Genomic DNA, 19,777 nt, shown 5'->3' on the forward strand with positions numbered 1-19,777 from the left:
TTGGCTAGAGTCATGATCACAGGATCCTGGGATCAAGCTCCACATCAGGCTTCTGGCTCAGTGGGGAGCCTGGTCTCCTCCCTCTGCCTCTTCCCCTTCTGCCTCTCCCCCTGCTCATTCTATCTCTCTCTCAAATGAATGAAATAAAATCTTCAAGAAAAAAAAAAAAACTAACACAGTCTAGTAGAAAATAATTGGAGGTGGTGCTAAAATACACAGAAGCAAAAAAAAAAAAAAAAGCCTTCATACCATCCCACAGGAAGCTCCATTATATGAATATCCTTCTTTTTTTTTTTTAAAGATTTTATTTATTTATTTGACAGACAGAGATCACAAGTAGGCAGAGAGACAGGCAGAGAGAGAGGAAGGGAAGCAGGCTCCCTACTGAGCAGAGAGCCTGATGTGGGGCTCGATCCCAGGACCCTGGGATCATGACCTGAGCCGAAGGCAGAGGCTTTAACCCGCTGAGCCACCCAGGCGCCCCTGAATATCCTTCTTAATGTAGTTTTGGAATGTTGGTGAGATTCGAAGCCAACCTCCAAGAAAGAATTATTGAGACCTCTTTGGTGCAAAAAAGGTGATATTATTAAAGCACAGAAACAGTACCCGTGGGCAGAGCGGCTGCACTGGGCTATACTTGGGCTTTGGGCACCTCCCCCCGCCAGGATTTAGAGAGGTGTCCAAAAGGACTTTCAGATGCTAGGGAAGACCGCTGGGATGCTGCAGGCCTGACTATTGTCAAGCTAAGGTTGTTTTCTCTGGAGCAAAGGATTAACCTTAAGATAGATGGAGTATCCTGGAAGAAAGTCACACAAACTCCACCCCGGGGTGGGGGGGAGGGTAGTTGCGAGGTGTCAGCTTGTCCTTTGTCCTCAGCTTGCCTTCTGCTCCCTCACCACTTCTAGTCTTTTTTTCTTACTTGTGTGGGTATATGTGCGCACGCAAGAGCTATCTTGTGCAATTATAGACCCCAACGGTTATTTCTCATTGCTCTTTCTTGAGGCTTTGACAACTACAACATTCCAACTGCCAGTCCCGAAGAGCTCCCATAGCAAGTGAATGCCTAGAAGGCCACGCCTCATACCTTCTGTGTTCTGCAAAACTCTAGGTGTCCGGCTTGCAGGCAAAGAGGCCATTTGTTAAGGCTTGAGTTAACCACCTCCCCCAAAAGTAAATTTCTCTCTCCTTTCCCAACCCTTGTTTTTTGAGTGATCCGGCTTCACTTGTTACAAATTTATCTGAGTTGGTTTAGCAAAGGTGTTGGCAAACCCAACCAGGAGCTATGCTTTTGATTTGTCCAGCCCTTCTGGGATTCCCTGGGATGGAGCAGTCGGCTGGGCATCGCGCCAAGGCTCACCGGTTCATTTTCTGAGTTAGTGGCTATGATAGGTCATTCGGTAACGTGCACATATACATCTGTGTGCTAGTGTATACTGATGAGGGAGCAGGAGGCAAGCTGAGGGCAAAGCACAAGTTACCTCCCAGCAACACCCCCTCCCCCAGGTGGGATCTGTGGATCATTCCTCAGGCATTCCCGGCTGCCCTAAAGCTAAGGGAAAGGAGAAACAAATGGTTACCTTATAGAAATTATAGTCCTGTAGACAGGATTCTTCCTCATTTTACAAAATCTCTTATTTTACAAAATCTCTTAGTGATTTATATATATATATATATATATACATATATATATATATGTATATATATATATATATATATATAAAGCATTCTTATTAATAACCTAACTTCCAGAAGGAAACTCTCAGCTGAATGCTTGACTAGAGGGAGGAACAGCCTTAACCTGACATGGCAAGGCCTCCAATATCTCGTAGCTTTTTCTCCCTAGCATACAGAAATTCTTTTAAAAACCTCCCTTTTGGGGCATCTGGGTGGCTCAGTAGGTTAAAGCCTCTGCCTTTGGCTCAGGTCATGATCTCAGGGTCCTGGGATCGAGCCCCGAGTCAGGCTCTCTGCTCAGTGGAGAGCCTGCTTCCCTTCTTCTCTCTCTGCCTGCCTCTCTGCCTACTTGTGATCTCTGTCTGTCAAATGAATAAATAAAATCTTTGAAAAACAACACCACCAACAAAAAACCTCCCTTTTTCCTTACCCCCAGCTCCCAAGTATATAATCAGCCCGTGCAGCAGCCCTTTCTGCCCACGCGTCCTGTCCCCATACTTTAATAAAAACATCAATTTGCGCCAAAGACGTCTCAAGAATTCTTTCTTGGGGATGCCTGGGTGGCTCAGTTGGTTGGACAACTGCCTTCGGCTCAGGTCATGATCCTGGAGTCCCAGGATCGAGTCCCGCATCGGGCTCCCAGCTCCATGGAGAGTCTGCTTCTCTCTCTGACCTTCTCCTCGCTCATGCTCTCTCTCACTGTCTCTCTCTCAAATAAATAAATAAAATCTTTAAAAAAAAAAAAAAAGAATTCTTTCTTGGCCATCAGTTCAGGACCTCACCCAACCAAACCTCACCTTATTCCAAAACATCATATAACACAACCAAATCTCCACATTTTCTCATTTTACTCTCATAACTGGACCCCACGTATATGTATTTTTCTATATAAAGGTGATAAAACTAAAACTAAGAGAGGATAAGTTATTTGTCTACCTAATTAATCGCCATCGGTTAATAGAATTTAGCAAGTGGGGCACCTGGATGGCTCGCTCAGTTAAGCCTCTGCCTTCTGCTCACATCCTGATCTCAGGGTCCTGGAATTGAGCCCCGAGGTGGGCTCCTTGCACAGCGGGGAGTCTGCTTCTCCCTCTCCCTCTGTTCTCTCTCTCCCTCATAAATAAATAAATCTTTTTAAAAATTTTTGTTTGACAGAGAGAGAGCAGGAGAGCACAGGCAAGGGGAGCAGCAGGGAGAGGGAGAAGCAGCCCCCCACTAAGCAGGGAGCCCAATGCAGGGCTTGATTCCAGGACTCTAAGATCATGACCTGAGCCAAAGGCAGACGCTTAACCAACTGAGCCACCCAGATGCCCCTCAAATAAATAAATAAATAAATAAGCAAGAAACAACCTTCTTGAGATATTAATACAAAAGTATTAACCTTCATCCCCTCTGGAAGAGAAGACACAAACCAAAATATTGATGGCAATGACTCATGAGAGGTGGGGTTATCAGAACTTATACTCTAAGGCTGTAAATTTCAGGCTTTTGTTCTTTTCCAAGGAATATGTGATATTTTGTAGTCAAAGGATAAATGTTTTTGGTTCATTCTTTTTTTTTTTTTTTTTAATTTTATTTTCGGGGGCTCCTGGATGGCCCAGCTGGTTAAGCATCTGTCCAGTCAATTATTTGTGTTACCCCTCTACCCCCACTGCCCACCAGATTCAAATTTTGAAATCCTAATCCCGATTGTGATGGTATTAGAAGGTGGAGCCTACGGGATTCATGAATGGGATTAATGCCCTTATGGAAGACTCAAAATAACTCCCTTGCCCTTTACACCAGGTGAGGACACAGGGAAGCGAAGGCCCTCTTTGAAGGAGAAAATGGGTTGTGTGCAAACCAGTCATGGGAAATCATAAAAAAATTGAGTTGGGAGGTTTTGGCAGGAGCTCTCATGCCTTACCATTCACAGTCAATTACAGACCCAACAGGAATAGAGGGACTTGGGGTGCATTTGGCACTTTTTATTTTGAAGGTTGTTACCAGACACAGGTTCTGCTGGCACCTTACTCGCAGATTTCTCAGTCTCCAGAACCATGACAAACAAGTCTCTGTTATTTATAGGATTTGTTATATAAAGCCTGACCAGACTAAGACACAAGGTTAAAGAAGATGAGAAGCAATTAACACTAGCTGCAAGCATTTCCTGACTATTACCTATACCAGACACTGTGCTAAGTGTTCTACTTTTTGTCAGTTTCACCAAAACTCAGTATTTTGGCGTCAGTAGCACTCCTTTGCAGAATAAGAGGCTGAGATGTCTCAAGGTCTCACAGTTACTATTGATGGTTTTAGATTTGTGTGATTCCAAAGCCAGGATCACGATCACAGCTTTCTACAAGCAAATGGAAACATTCTTTGCTGCTGAGTGCCCCCAGAATGCATATTTGAGGGAAGATCCCTCTATGAGTCAGGGTTCTCCAGAAAAAAAAAGAACCGATAAGATATATACATAAGAGGAAATCTATTATGGGAACTGAGTCACATGCTTATGGAGACTGAGAAGTCCCAAGTCACTTCTGTTTGTGAGCTGGAGGACCCTGAAAGCTGGTGATATAATTCAGCTGGGTCCTAAGGCATGTGAATTAGAGAGTTGATGGTGGAAGTCTCCACTGAGTTTGAAAGCCTGAGAACCAGGAGCACGTTTTTATTCACGGGCAGAAGATGGATGTCACAGCTCCAGCAGAGCCAGTTCCCCCTTCCTCTGCCTTTTTGTTCAGTCTGGGTCCTCACTGGATTGCATGATACCCACTCACTTTGGAGGGCCGTCTGCTTTACTCTGATCACCTATTCAAATGCTAATCTCTTCTGGAAACACCCTGGCAGACATATTCAGAAACAGTGTTTTAGCAGCTACCTGGGCTTCATTTAGCCTAGTCAACTTGACACATAAAATGAACCATCACAATCCCTAAGGAATTAAATAACTTAAAAATGGCAGGACCCTCTCTTATCGAGGATGGGGGTAAACACTGCACGATCAGATGTTGCCACTAACATTCCAAATGTGTGGCACCTTCTCAGAAGCAGCATTTATTCATTAATGTTTAGATCATAAAAGTATGGAAATACTATGGCTAGAGGTATGAAAAAACTGCATATGAGGATAATAAAGGGCTATAATATGTATATAGGAAATACTGTGTCAGGTCATGGGTGTTTTTCATGATTCTTTTAAAATTTTATTTATTTATTTGTCACGATGAGAGAGAGGGAGAGCACAAGCAGGGAGAGTGGCAGGCAAAGGGAGAAGCAGGCTCCCTGCTGAGCAAGGAGCCTGATGTGGAACTCAATCATCATGACCTGAGCTGAAGGCAGCTCCTTAACTGACTGAACCACCCAGGCATCCCTTTCATGACTTATTTTATTTTATTTTCCTAAGCTTTTATTTATTTGACAGAGGGAGAGAGATCACAAGTAGGCAGAGAGGCAGGCAGAGAGAGAGGAGGGGAAGCAGGCTCCCCGCTGAGCAGAGAGCCCGATGCTGGGCTTGAACCAGGACCCTGGGATCATGACCTGAGCCGAAGGCAGAGGCTCAACCCACTGAGCCACCCAGGTGCCCCCCTTTCATGATTATTTTATTTTATTTTTTATTTTATTTTATTTTATTTTATTTTTTTTAAAGATTTTATTTATTTATTTGAGAGAGAGACAGTGAGAGAGAGCATGAGCGAGGAGAAGGTCAGAGAGAGAAGCAGACTCCCCATGGAGCTGGGAGCCCGATGCGGGACTCGATCCCGGGACTCCCAGGATCATGACCTGAGCCGAAGGCAGTCGTCCAACCAACTGAGCCACCCAGGCGTCCCTTATTTTTTATTTTAAAGATTTTATTTATTCAACAGAAATCTCAAGTAGGCAGAGAGGCAGGTGGGGGGTGGGGGGGTAGCAGGCTCCCCACTGAGCAGAGAGCCCTATGTGGGGCTTGATCCCAGGACCCTGGGATCATGACCCAAGCCAAAGGCAGAGGCTTTAACCCACTGAGCCACCCAGGCACCCCCCTTCATGATTATTTTAAAGTAAATCCCAGAATCCTATCTTATCTGTGAATGTTTTGGTGTTGATCTCTAACAAATACTTAAGAAAAAAAAATCACAATGCTATTATCACACCTAACAAAATTAATAATTTTTTAAAAAGATTTTATTTATTTATTTGTCAGAGAGAGAGACAGAGAAAGGGCAAGCAGTGGGAACAGCAGGCAGAGGGAGAAGCAGACTCCCTACTTAGCAAGGAGCCCGATGTGGGACTCTATCCCAGGACCTGGGATCATGACCTGAACCAAAGGCAGATGCTTAACTGACGAAGCTACCCAGGTGCCACCAAAATTAATAATTTTTTAAAATCACCTAATCAGTAATCACATTTTCCAAAATGTCCCTAAATTTTTTTTTATAGTTGATTTGATGGCATCATAATTCAGCAGTGTGTTATGTTTCCTTGTTTCTCCAGTCTCCTTTAGGCCCCCTGTCTGCTTTTTCCTTTGTTAATTATTAGTTGACCAACTGGGTGGTCTGGACATTGGCATGGTCATGGTGAGCACTGGTAGTGGTGATGAGGCATCTACACGTGGCTTCTCAGGTCTTCATCAACAAGGGAGCCTAGAGCAGAAGAGAAGGGACGTGTCAGATACTATTACCTGTGTGATAAGCACACTTCCAGTGTGTGGCAGCTTCCTCACCTTAGCAAGTAGGACTACCCAAACTGAGAATATCAGTATCACCATGACCCCATAGGCTCCGTGATCTCTTTCTTGCTGGAATATCCCAGCTAGTCTCCCTACTCAACTCTTGCTCCTCCAGCCTGTTAACTATGGCACAGACAGAGGTTATTCATCCAACATGCCATCCTGATGTGTTCCTCCCCTGCTCTAAAACCTTCCATGACTCCCTATTGCTCTTCATGGAGGTTTGGCCTCCTTATCAGATTCCAGTTCCTTCAGGATCCCTCCCCTTCCTACCTCCCACCTTCATCTCTTCCCACTCCCCACCTGACGTCTGCATCCAGCAGTTTGGATTTTCTTCTGTTTTCTATTGAATTTCTCTCAGCTCTTCTCACTCACCTCTAAATTCTTGTGTACATTTGTGCTTCTCTCTAGTAACAGTTGCCACCTTTGCATCCAAACAGACCTTTCTGGTATATTAAATGTTTGTGGTGCTTTTGGAGCCAGAAGAGGGAATGAAACGACACATGGTCTTATGTTAAACTCTTGAAGTACCTTATGGAATGTATTCTGCCAAGAGTAGGCTTGAAAACATGAAATTAGGGATTTTCACACAGCTCTTTGGGGTTAATGTCAATGAGAATGCCCACAAATTTCCTTGGTTTCCTTGGTGCCCATGACTGGGGCAGAACAGATAGGCAATTGGTCTGAGCAGTGAAGCACCCCCCTTGTTTCCACATTGTCCCAAGGAACAATGGGCTCCTGTACACATTCTTAGCTATTCATTTAATTTGGTTTTCACAGTTCTCACATGTGTTTAAAAACAAACAAACAAACAGGGGTGCCTGGGTGGCTCAGTCGGTTAAGCGTCTGCCTTCAGCTCAGGTCATGATCCCAGGGCCTGGGATAGAGCCCTGCTTCTGGCTCCCTGCTCAGCTGGAAGCCTGCTTCTACCTCTCCCTCTGCCTGTGGCTCTGCCTACTTCTGCTCTCTCTCTCTTTTTGTCAAATAAATAAAATATCTTTAAAATACAAACAAACAACAACAACAAAAAACCGCTTGGGTTTGTTAATAAAGTTTTACCCAGAGATGTTTTGCCTGCATAACACTGTGATGTGGTCTACAATTTTCTTTATATTATTTCTGCACGGTGTGATAGAACATGTGTTTTGGCTTTGGTCCACCGCAGGGCCAGTATGCCCCTCCCTTACCACATACACACTCCTGGGGTAGCAAGGAGATTTAATCAAAGGCAACTCCTTTGGGTGCCTGGCTGGCTCTGTCAGTAGAGCATGTGACTTATGATCTTTTTTTTTTTAAAGATTTTATTTATTTATCTGACAGAGAGAAATCACAAGTAGGCAGAGAGGCAGGCAGAGAGAGAGGAGGAAGCAGGCTCCCCGCTGAGCAGAGAGCCCGACACGGGGCTCGATCCCAGGACCCTGAGATCATGACCTGAGCCGAAGGCAGCGGCTTAACCCACTGAGCCACCCAGGTGCCCCGTGACTTATGATCTTGATCTCAGGGTCATGAATTCAAGCCTCACATTGGGTGTTGAGCCCACTTAAAAAAAAAAAAAAAAAGCAACTCCTACAAGTGCTTCAGCTATCTTTCACTCTTCTGAACCCTAGAGGTTTCTGCTCATTAACATAATTGACATTAGAATGAGTTTTTCCATTGATACTATGAGTGATGTTTAAAATGTATGGATTAAGCTTTGCACAGTGGCAGGCAGTATTGTAGCCAATGAGGTATATCTGAGGCATGATTATTGCTAATCAAAATGTATGGATTAAAAAAACTAAAAAATGAAAAATAAATAAAAATAAAATAAAATAAAATGTGTGGATTAACTAGAATTGGTTTAGAGGTGTCTTTACCCTGGCATTAGTAAAGTATAAAAATCTCATGAACCCTTCACCTTCTATACTCAAGACAGCATCCCAGATTTGATTCTTTTTTTTTTTTTTTAAGATTTTTAAAGATTTTTTAAAAAGATTTTATTTATTTATTTGACAGGGAGACAGCAAGAGAGGGAACGCAAGCAAGAGGAGTGGCAGAGGGAGACGTCTCCATCTCAGGACCGTGGGATCATGACCTGAGTCAGACACTTAACCCACTGAGCCACCCAGGTGCACCTGGAAGGATGCTCTAAATTCTTGGACTCTCCTGAACAGTAAATGTGTCTTTGTTATTCTTGAGCATCTTGGATCACTCCTGAGTTTATGCTAATGAATGAGATTACTCCAGACGGGGGCTGGTCACTAGAAAGACCAACTCTGTGATTAGAAGATGGGGACTCTGAGCCAGCCCAGCCACCAGCAAAGGGAAGGAGGCTGTAGATGGAATTTAACCACATGGCCAATATTCAATCAGTGATATTTACAAATAACCCCTGAAAACAACTTTGGACACCAAAGCTCAGTAGAGCTTCTTGGTTGGTGAACACACTGATGTGCCTGGGGGGGTGACATGCCCTAGGTTTCCATAGGGTGAGGTCTTAGAGAAGCTCTGTTTAGCATCCTCCCAGATCTTGTGCTATGTGTCTCTTTATTTGTATCCTTCATATAACTGTAGTCACAAATATAACTTTGTTTTGAGTTATGTGAACCATTCTAGTGAACTGTTGATTCTAAGAGGGGCCGTGGGAACCTCTTGAATTCATAGCCTGTCTGTCATAAGTATGGACAACCTGAGGACCCCACTTGAGGCTGACATCTGAAATAAGGGCAATCTTGTTGGACTTAAATCTGTGCCTTTAAACCCACGAAGTTGGTGACAAACACCTTATAAGTAATAGATGCTTATTACCTTGTTCTCTATCTCCTGCTCACTCATGGAACAGAAAAGCGCTCTTTCTCTAGCTTATTGTGTTGGCCACCTCTCCATACACCCCATGCCTCTCTCACCTGCCACCCCGCTTCTGGGATCTGTAAGTAATAGATCCTGTGATTTGACTTCCTTTGTGTGTGTGTGCATTGAAACTGTGCATTCAGTCATGACAACCGCATGGTTTTCACTTCCCCAAACTGGGAGCTCAGGTGTTGAGAAAGCTACTTACTGATCCTCTGTGGATGGTTTGTGTCCCCTCATTTACCAGGTCATAATCTGCATTTTTTTTTTAAGATTTTATTTATTTATTTGACAGAGAGAGATCACAAGTAGACGAGAGGCAGGCAGAGAGAGAGAGAGAGAGAGAGGAAGGGAAGCAGGCTTCCCGCCGAGCAGAGAGCCCGATGTGGGACTCGATCCCAGGACCCCGAGATCATGACCCGAGCTGAAGGCAGCGGCTTAACCCACTGAGCCACCCAGGCGCCCCTATAATCTGCATTTTCTTAATTTAGTACACTGGCTCTAGCTTCTCAACACATTTTCCAATCCCGAAACAGTGTCATACAGACATGAAGATGATGTGTAGATCAATGGGATAGAATTAAGAATTCAGAAATATACCCATACATTTATGATCAACTGATTCTCAACAGGGATGCCAAGACAATTCAATAGGGGGAAAGAACAAACTTTTCAATAATGATGTTGGAGTAATTGGATAGCCACATGCGAAAGAATGAGGTTAGATACCTGACTAACAACATATACAAAAATGAACTCAAAATGGAGTATGGACATAAATGTAGGAGCTAAAAATATAAAACTCTTAGAAGAAAATGCAAGGGTAGATAGGTGACGCTTTCTTAGCTGCAACACCAAAAACAGAGTAACAAAAAAAGAAGACAGGTGAATTGACCTCATCAACATTAAATACTTTTGTGCTTCAAAGGACATCATCAAGAAAGTGAGAAGATAACTCACAAAATAGGAGAAAATATTTCCAAGCTATCTATCCAATAAAGGAATTGTATTAACATAGGTGAAAAATTACCTTGATAGTAAAAAGACAACTCAGTTTTTAAAAGGGTAAAGGATAAGAACAGACATTACTTCAGAAAAGATTTATAAATGGCTAGTAAATATGAGATAATATGTGCAACATCATGAGTCAGAAATGCAAATGAATGGGACGCCTGGGTGGCTCAGTTGGTTAAGCGGCTGCCTTCGGCACAGGTCATGATCCCAGCATCCTGGGATCGAGTCCCACATTGGGCTCCTTGCTCTGTGGGGGAGCCTGCTTCTCCCTATGCCTCTGCTGCCCCTCGGCCTGCCTGTGCTCTCTCTGTCTCTCTCTCTCTCTGGCAAATAAATAAATAAAATCTTTTAAAAAATGCAAATGAAGACTACAGTGATTAGTAGCAAATGAAGATACAGTGATACAGTCGGTTAAGCACCTGACTCTTGATTTAGGCACAGGTCAACATCTCTGGGTCATGAGACTGGGCTCTGTACTGGGCTCCTTCTCTCTCTCCCTCTCTATTTTCCCTGCCCCCCTCACTTGCTCACACTCTCTCTACCCCCATCTCAAAAAAAAAAAAAGCAAAACTACAGTGAGATATCACCTACTAGAACGGCTAAAATTAAAAAGACAGTAGCAAGTGTTGCCAAGGATATGGAGAAATTGGAAACTTTATATACTGTGATAAGAATGTCAATAGTACAAGCACTTTGGAAAACAGTTTGGCAGTTTATCAACAGATTAAACATATAGGGACCATATGACCCAACAATTCTACTCCTAGGCATAGATCCAAGAAATATGAAAATATATGTCCACACAAAAATGTGTACATACATACATTTATTTATTTAAAGATTTTTTTCTTTAAGATTTTTATTTATTTATTTGTCAGAGAGCACAAGCAAGGGGAATAGCAGGCAGAGGGAGAAGCAGGCTTCCTGCTTCCTGGGATCTAGTCCCCTGATGTGAGACTAGATCCCAGGGCCCTGGAATCATGACCCAAGCTTCAGGCAGTTGCTTAATGGACCGAGCCACCCAGACGTCCCTAAAGATTTTATTTTTAAGTAATCTCTACAACACCCAATGTGGGGCTCAAAGCTATAATCCTGAGATCAAAAGTCACATGCTTCACTGAATGAGCCAACCATGTGCCTCCAAAATGTGTACCATTTATGCTAAAGGCAAGAAGCCAGTCACAAAAGACCACTTATTGTATGGTTTCGTTTGTAAAAAATGTCCAGACTAGGCAAATCTACAGGTTAATATTTGCCTAGGGCAAGAGGTGGGGAGGATAGAGAGTGACTCCTAAGGGCACAAGATTCCTTTTTGAGATGACAAAAATGTCCTAAAATTAGATCCTGGTGATGGTTGCATAGCTCTGTAAATAGGTTTAAAACCACTAACTGTATACACTTCAGACAGATGAACTCTATGGTACATAAATTAAATCTCAATACAACTTGTAGAAAGCAAATCTGGTAGCAAGGTTACGGTAGAGTAGCTAACTTTGACCTACCCAGTATTCTTGGTGGTTTCCGACACCTCCCGACAGGAACCCAATAGCCATGGATGGGCAAGCTGGCTTAGGTCCATGTGCAGTACAAAACACCCAGCCTCCTAGTGCTGTGTGCCATCCTTTTTTCTAACATATGCTGGGAGGTTCTAGTGGTATGTGCCATTTTTTTTCCTAATGCTGGAGGGGGAGTTGGTAATTATCGTGAATAAGAGATACATAGGGGTTATAGTGAGCTTTCCTCTACTTCTCTGAGAATTTGAAGCTAAGGAAGCCAGACAGAATATAAAACATCATAATGATGAAAGCACACATATATAAAAACAGCAGAGAGAGTGAGCCAACACTTACAGTATAACTGGTAGGTAGGACCACATTTTCTTTCTTCCTTTTTTCTTATTGTGGTAAAATATACATTACATGGGGCATCAGGCTGGCTCAGTCAGTAGAGCATGTGACTCTTGATCTCGGGGCTGTAAGTTTGAGCCCTACGTTGAGTATAGAGATTACGTAAAAATAAAACATTAAAAATATATAATACATAGAATTTACCATTTTAACCATTTAAAAATATTTTATTTAACAGAGAGAAAGCACATGCAGGGGGAGGGGGAGGCGAAGGGAGAAGCAGGCTCCCTGCTGAGCAACGAGCTGGATGCAGAGCTTGATCTCAGGACCCTGGGGTCATGGCCTGAGCCCAAGGCAGATGCTCAGCCAACTGAGCCACCCCGGTACTCCAGTGGCTCTTCAACCACATAGGGGTTGGTGCCTTCAGCTCAGGTCGTGACCCCAGGGTATTGGGATAGAGCCCCGCACTGGGGGCCTTGCTTGTGGGGATCCTGCTTCTCCCTCTGCTCCCACTTGTGCTCTCTCTTGCTCTCTCCCTTTCCAATAAATAAATAACATCTTAAAAAAAGAAAGAGAGAAAGAGAAAGAAAGAAAATCCACATATGAGTCCTGGCTTCCCAAAAACTTAACTACTAATAGCCAACTATTGACAGAGGCCTTACCAATAATACAAATAGTTGATTAACACATATTTTAATGCTATACATATTATACACCTGTTCTTATAGTCAAGTAAGCTAGAGAGAAGAAAATGTTATTAAGAAAATCATGAGGAGGGGCGCCTGGGTGGCTCAGTGGGTTAAAGCCTCTGCCTTCGGCTCAGGTCATGATCCTGGGGTCCTGGGATCGAGTCCCGCATTGGGCTCTTTGCTCAGCAGGGAGCCTGCTTCTCTGTCTCTCTCTGCCTACTTGTGATCTCTGTCTGTCAAATAAATAAAATCTTAAAAAAAAAAAAAAGAAAATCATGAGGAAGAGAAAATACATTTACGGTACTGAACTATATTGAGGAAAAATTTCTGTGTATAAGTGGACCCGCAGTCCTGAAACCTGTGTTGTTCAAGGTCAACTGTACTGCTCCTCCTGACCTGGCTATCTCTCTCTCAAGCTCCTCTCTGGCCCAGGGCAATAGGATTCTTCTTCACTTGCATGCCACATCTCCTGCTTATCTACCTGAAAATGCCAAATGCCTTCAGGAAGCATCCATAACTCTGCCCCTAACCCTGGGTTGAAGCCAAGGACCCTTCCTCTCTGCTCCCATCTCCTTCCGTGCTTCTATTACTATTTGCTGAGTACAGTGGCCTCCTTTATATACTCTTCACTCCTGATGTCCCATGTACATGTCCTCATCATTGAGGGCGGTGCTATGGCCATTCATGTTTTACAGACAAGAAGACCGAAACTCAGACACTAAACTGCTCAATGTCACACAGTGAGTTAGAGGAAGCACTAGACGGGAACCAGTTCTGTCTGATTGTGTGAAAACTGAAGTATCACAAATATAATTTGTAACCTGATTTCTTCTTTCCTTAGTCCACTGGATGAGTGCTCCTTCCTTCCTTCCTTCCCTTCCTTCCTTTCTTTCTTAATCTTTCTTCCTTCCCTTTCTTTCTTTCTTTCTTTCTTTCTTTCTTTCTTTCTTTCTTTCTTTCTTTCTTTCTTTCAACACTTTACTCTCTCACATCACCTCCTCTGCAAAGCCTATCCTGTTCCTTCCTTTACCCCAGCTGAGTTAGGTGTCTTGCTTGGGGCTTCCATAGTCCTGGCAGCCCCAGGGAAATATCCTTTTATTTATTTATTTATTTTTAAAAAAGATTTTATTTTATTTATTTAACAGAGAGAGATCACAAGCAGGCAGAGAGTCAGGCAGAGAGAGAGGAGGAAGCAGGCTCCCCACTGAGCAGAGAGCCCGATGCAGGGCTCGATCCCAGGACCCTGAGATCATGACCTGAGCCGAAGGCAGAGGCTTAACCCACTGAGCCACCCAGGCTCCCTGGGAAATATCCTTTTAAAATCTCAATTCTAACGTCTCTCTTGAAAAAAATCATGAGACTGTCAACACAGTCTCCATGGCAACAATAAGAGTCTAGTACTATCTCCTCTGCAGCTTGAGATGGGGCACCTACTCCATTTCCTTGAAGACCTCACCCCGTCCCCATACATCGCCCCTGCCCCCATCATCCATGTGCTGTTTCCTGTCTGAAGCCCTTAACCCTTGGGAGTCTGATGATGTGTTTCTGATGATTCTTTTGCTCCTTGACAGCGACCCCTGGAAATGAAAAATGGTGTGTTGTAATTTTTCATCCAGCCACCTCTGATATATTCAACATGTCACATAAAGTGACAGAACCAAAGAAGTTCTTAGTCAAAGTAAAGCTTTACATCCAAGGCATTGGTCACCTGCTGTTGAACACACTAGGGGGCATGACTGCTATCTTGACTCAGAGCAAAGCAGCATCTTCCTCTTGGCTTGGTGGCAGCCACACAGACAGGAAAAAGCCAGTCAGCAATGGAGGTGCCCTTCTCTCTAGTGGTAGATGATTGGTTGTATAATTCCCTGTGTTATAATGAGAACCCCGCCTTGGCTTCTGTGCAGGAAAAAGTTAACATAGCAGTCCTGAGTTTGAATATCCTTAGAAAAGCCTGCGGACAAGCTTAGCCCTTGACTGGCAATCTGGATTTGGGGAGAGTTTCCTTATTCTCAGAATTGATAAGACTGGCCCATCATGCCTAAATTGTTTGTAGGAACAATATAGTGTATGCTGAATACCTGTTTTCCTTCTGGGAGTCTGGAATTCTGGCACACGGTAGGGAGAGAATACGTGTGACCAGTGTCCAAGAACTAGTCTGGGTATCCTTCCACTGTAATATATCATACCATGAGTAGGAGTCAAGTGATATTTCCTAGAGAGTCACTGCATCTAGGGTGGGTCTTGGGGACATCTGACACAGCTTCTCTCTGTCCAGATTCTTCCCTGAAACTTTCTTACCTGGTTACTACACCTGGGAGTGATCCCTCCCTGTTCACAGTGAAGCTGTATGTGCAGACCTTGGAAACAGGGACTTGCATCAAATCCGGCCTCTGTTTGGCAAGACGCAAGCCCTGGGAAATGGCTCCTAGTTACAAATTGTTTAATCTTCTTGGCTGGGACTTAATTTGATAGGTTCAGCCTCCCTAAGAGTGTAGGCTTAGGTGGACCTGGGTTTGAATCCTAGCTCTTGACTCTTATCTTCTGGGAGCTTGTTTCTTTATCTGTACAATGAAATTAAATTGGGTTTAATTTGATGGATTTAGGCAAAGTAATACACATAGTAACTATGGAGCAAATGGGAACTTCTTTTTCCTGATTTTTTTTTCTTTTTTTAGGTAATCTGTCCCAGTGTGGAGCTCAAACTCACAACCCTGAGACCAAGACTCACAGGCTCCACCAACTGAGCCAGCCAGTCTCCCCAGCAAATGGGAACTTTTATTATTGTTTTGATGATTGGTATAAAATCCCTCTCCCCAAATAGACGGGAAGCTTCTAATTGCTCTCTACATCTCTCCCAGGGCTGAACTCTTGTTTACACAGAGTAGGGGCTGGAAACTCTGCTGAAAGGGTCATGTTTACTCTTCTGTGAAAGACATGACTTTGTTGCCAAAGTAAAAATAATAAAAGTCATCATTATAATTTTTTTTAAAGATTTAATTTATTTATTTGACAGACAGAGATCACAAGTAGGCAGAGAGGCAGGGAGAGAGGGAGGAGGAAGCAGGCTTCTCACAGAGCAGAGAGCTGTAAGCGAGGCTCGATCCCAGGACCCTGAGATCATGACCCGAGCTGAAGGCAGAGGCTTTAACCCACTGAGCCACCCGGGTGCCCCCATCATTATAATTTTAAAAATCACATTTGAGTGCTTACTATGTGCTATGCATTGGACCAATAATTTGCTTAATTAATTTCATTTGATTCTTCAACAACCCTGTAAAATACGTTCTGTTATCACCATGTTGAAGATGAGCGAATGAAGCTTAGCATAATTGTGGCCTCACACTCATAGGGGGCAGAGCTAGGATTCAAATCCAGGTGTATCACTCATGTCAGGCCCACAGAATAAAATATAATGGACTGGGTGACTTCACAACAGCGGTCAATTTTCTCATGGTGTGGAGGCTGGAAATCCAAGATCAATATGCCAGCATGGTCAGTTTCTTTTCTTTTCTTTCTTTCTTTTTTTCAACTATTTATTTATTTATTTATTTGTCAGAGAGAGAAAGAGAGAGAGAGAGACGGAGAGAGACAGAGAGAGCAAGAGCAGGGGGAGTGGCAGACAGAGAGAGAAGCAGGCTCCCCACTGAGCAAGGAGCCTGAATTGGGGAAATCCCAGGACCCCGGAATCATGACCTGAGCAGAAGGCAGCCGCTCTGACCTACTGAGTCACCCAGGTGCCCAAGGTCAGTTTCAGTTTTTGGTTAGAGTCACTTCCTGGTTATCTCCTGTCCCCCAACCCCCGTGCATGAGTGTAGGGAGAAAGTGAGAGGGGGCTCCCTGGTATCTTTTCTCATAAGGACACAAATCCCGCCTGATGAGAGTCTTACCCTTATGACCTTGTTTAACCTTAATAAATTCCTTAAGAGGCACGACCTCCAAATATAGCTACACTGTGGGTTATGGCTTCACCATATGAATTTTCCAGGTGGAGGTGGTGCACATCCAATCTGTAACAATGGATCTAACAGCAGAGTCTGCAAAGAAATAATCACAAATTAGTCAAAACCTCTTATTTGTTTTTGTTCTCTTTTTTTTTTTTTTAAAGATTTTATTTATTTTTTTGACAGAGAGATCACAAGCAGGCAGAGAGGCAGGCAGAGAGAGAGGAGGAAGCAGGCTCCCTGCTGAGCAGAGAGCCCGAGGTGGGGCTCGATCCCAGGACTCTGAGATCATGACCTGAGCCGAAGGCAGCGGCTTAACCCACTGAGCCACCCAGGCGCCCCTGTTTTTGTTCTCTTAAAGATTTTTTAAAAAATTTATTTGAGAGAGAGAGAGAGAGAGAGAATGAGAGAACATGAGAGGGGAGAAGTCAGAGAGAGAAGCAGACTCCATGCTGAGCAGGGAGCCCAATGTGGGACTTGATCCGGGGACTCCAGGATCATGATCTGAGTAGAAGGAAGTTGCTTAACCAATTGAGGCATCCAGGCACCCCGTTCCTTTTCTTGTTCCCTTTTTTTTTAAAAAATGATTTTATTTGGGCGCCTGGGTGGCTCAGTGGGTTAAGCCGCTGCCTTCGGCTCGGGTCGTGATCTTGGGGTCCTGGGATGGAGTCCCGTATTGGGCTCTCTGCTCGGTGGGGAGCCTGCTTCCCTCTCTCTCTCTCTCTCTGCCTGCCTTTCTGTCTACTTGTGATCTCTCTCTGTCAAATAAATAAATAAAATCTTAAAAAAAATGATTTTATTTATTTGACAGAGTGCACAAGCAAGGGGAGGGGCAGGCAAAGGGAGAGGGAGAAGCCAGCTCCCTGCTGAGCAGGGAGCCCAATGTGGGGCTTGGTTCCAGGATGTTGGGATCATGACCCAAGCCAAAGGCAGACACAACCTACTGAGCCACCCAGGCTCCCCCAAAACCTGTTAGTTGTTCTGATAACTTTTTTTTCTATATTGGGAAGGATGTTGGGGTGGGGTGAGTGCTTAATTTGCTTCACTTGGTCAGAAATTTTAATTCAGGGGCGCCTGGCTGGCTGGCTCATTCAGAAGACCATGCGACTCTTGATCATGAGTTCCAGCCCCATACTGGGTGTAGAGATTACATAAATAAATACACTTAAAAAACAAAACCAAAAACAAACCTTTAGTCCAAATAGGGCTGCCAACTTTCCAGAAGTCTAGGAGCCTACCTCCCCATCGGGCATTGGTGGGGAATACTTGCAAGGGTTCCTGAATTTAGAAGTCCTGCTGAACTTGGGCTTTACCCTAACAGGGAAAGAATTTGGAAGAGTGAAGGAAAAAAAGACAAAAAACAAAAGTAGTTCCAGTGACTCAGAAATAAAGTCTTTTTATTTATCCCGTAAATCAGAACTAGGCCCCGTGGCCCCGTGGCCTTTCCAGCTGATGGCAATAGGTCGGGGAAACGTTTCTTTTAAGTTCCTCCAAAAATGTTTATCTGATTTCTTTTTGTGGTCAGATTGTTTTGGTCCCTACCATCTTTCTGTAGAAGTAATAAAGATAGTCTGCAGAAGTATTTCAGTTCCTATTTCTTTGCAGAGGCACCCAATTTAATCAAGACATATTTGCTTGCATTGTAATTGTTCACTTAAAGACTCCCTGTGTGTTTTTAGACCAGGAACGCATTCTCCTTGTAAAATGTAAGAGGGCTGCTGATTATACTAATATTCCCAAATACCATGAAGCCAGACAGTTGCTGTGGTTAATTTGCCTTCAGAAGATCCATAAATCCTAAAATGATAACAAGCTGAGTAGAACAGGATCAGAATTCACAAGATATAAATTCTTAGACAAGGCTGAGGGAGGACGCAAGGGGCTGTAGTAGTTTTAAGCTCTAGGAGTTGAACCTTAGTTCAGAGCTCTGATTTTTCCATTGTAAACAAGCAATGATCTCCAAGCGTTGTTATTTCTTGAAATTTCTTTCTTCCTTTTTTTAAGCTTTTTTTTTTTTTTTTTGTAATCTATGTACCCATCTTGGCCCCACAGGATTAACTCTTGATAATATTATCTACATTTTGAAATGTAGGCCTGAGAGATCCTTTAGGCAGCTTTGCATGGTTACCAAACTGAATTCCCCGAAGATTAGACTAACAAGGGCACTAGTGAGGGGCCTGCCATTAGAAAGAAGATATGGTTCTAGGGCAGAGGTTGGGAATCCCTGAGTCAAATCTAGCTCACTGCCTGTTTTGTAAACAAAGTGCTACTATGACAGAGTCAAGCAGTTATAAAAGAGGCAGGATGGGCCACAAAGTCTAATCATTTACTATCTGGCCCTTTGCAGCAAAGGTTGGCCAATCCTTTCTCCAGAGCCCTAGGTTGGCCCCATCCCCACTTCTTTTACTGGCATATATGGGGAGCATGCTGTATCAAGTATGACAAAACTGACTGGCCAAGCTCCGGGTACTCTGTTTCCTCTTGCGTGATAACTCCCATCCCTTAATGCTTGAGCCACAGGTTTAACTAAAATGGTAAAATTAGTAAAAACTAAAATGGTGAATGCATCCCTAGTCTCAATTAACAGAAGCCAGGAAATAAATATACAAGAACTTTATTTTTGAAACTTTTAAACTAGTAATCATTAGAAGGGGATCTTCTTTAACTTGATCTTTTCTTCTACATTTGAAAAGTATCTCATCTTTGTTAACATTTCCTTGGCTTTTTCCAAATCATCTGAAATAAACAGAGACATTAAGGTGAGGCTTCATTTCAAGCAAGAATAAAAATAACTCTGTTGACCAAGGTAACCAGTCTGAATCACAGATAGTTTTAATATGAAAACTGTGAGATCTGTATTTGCATTTGTCTGTACATCTGTGTATGTCTGATACATATATATATTTCCTTATCTCCCGACGGTATTACCAAATTAATTTATAAAATCCCTTATAAGAGTTGCATCCTCCCTACGACCCAGCAATTGCACTACTGGGTATTTACCCCAAAGATACAAATGTAGTGATCTGAAGGGGCACCTGCACCCGAATGTTTATAGCAGCAATGTCCACAATAGCCAAACTATGGAAAGAGCCC

At 43.3% G+C, this 19,777-nt stretch overlaps 1 protein-coding gene and 1 long non-coding RNA gene across 6 annotated transcripts in view; one reads left to right on the plus strand and one right to left on the minus strand.

Annotated features, from left to right (window-relative positions):
- Positions 1–19,777, plus strand: part of LOC125081649 (uncharacterized) — a 35,838-nt gene that overhangs the window by 6,527 nt on the left and 9,534 nt on the right. The window lies entirely within an intron of this gene.
- HSCB (HscB mitochondrial iron-sulfur cluster cochaperone) overlaps positions 6,107–19,777 on the minus strand; it is a 32,016-nt gene continuing 18,345 nt past the window's right edge. For 4 of the 5 annotated variants that reach the window (XM_047696281.1, XM_047696280.1, XM_047696286.1 and 1 more), the window contains one exon: positions 19,295–19,417. In XM_047696281.1, coding sequence (XP_047552237.1) covers positions 19,326–19,417 — 92 coding nt within the window. In that variant the 3' untranslated portion in view covers positions 19,295–19,325. Of the gene's footprint in view, positions 6,276–19,294; positions 19,418–19,777 lie in introns of those variants that run through there. The other variant, XM_047696282.1, reaches the window with a different exon arrangement.

Source organism: Lutra lutra, chromosome 12 (genome assembly GCF_902655055.1).
Source record: "Lutra lutra chromosome 12, mLutLut1.2, whole genome shotgun sequence".
In the NCBI taxonomy this organism is placed as follows: Eukaryota; Metazoa; Chordata; class Mammalia; order Carnivora; family Mustelidae; genus Lutra; species Lutra lutra.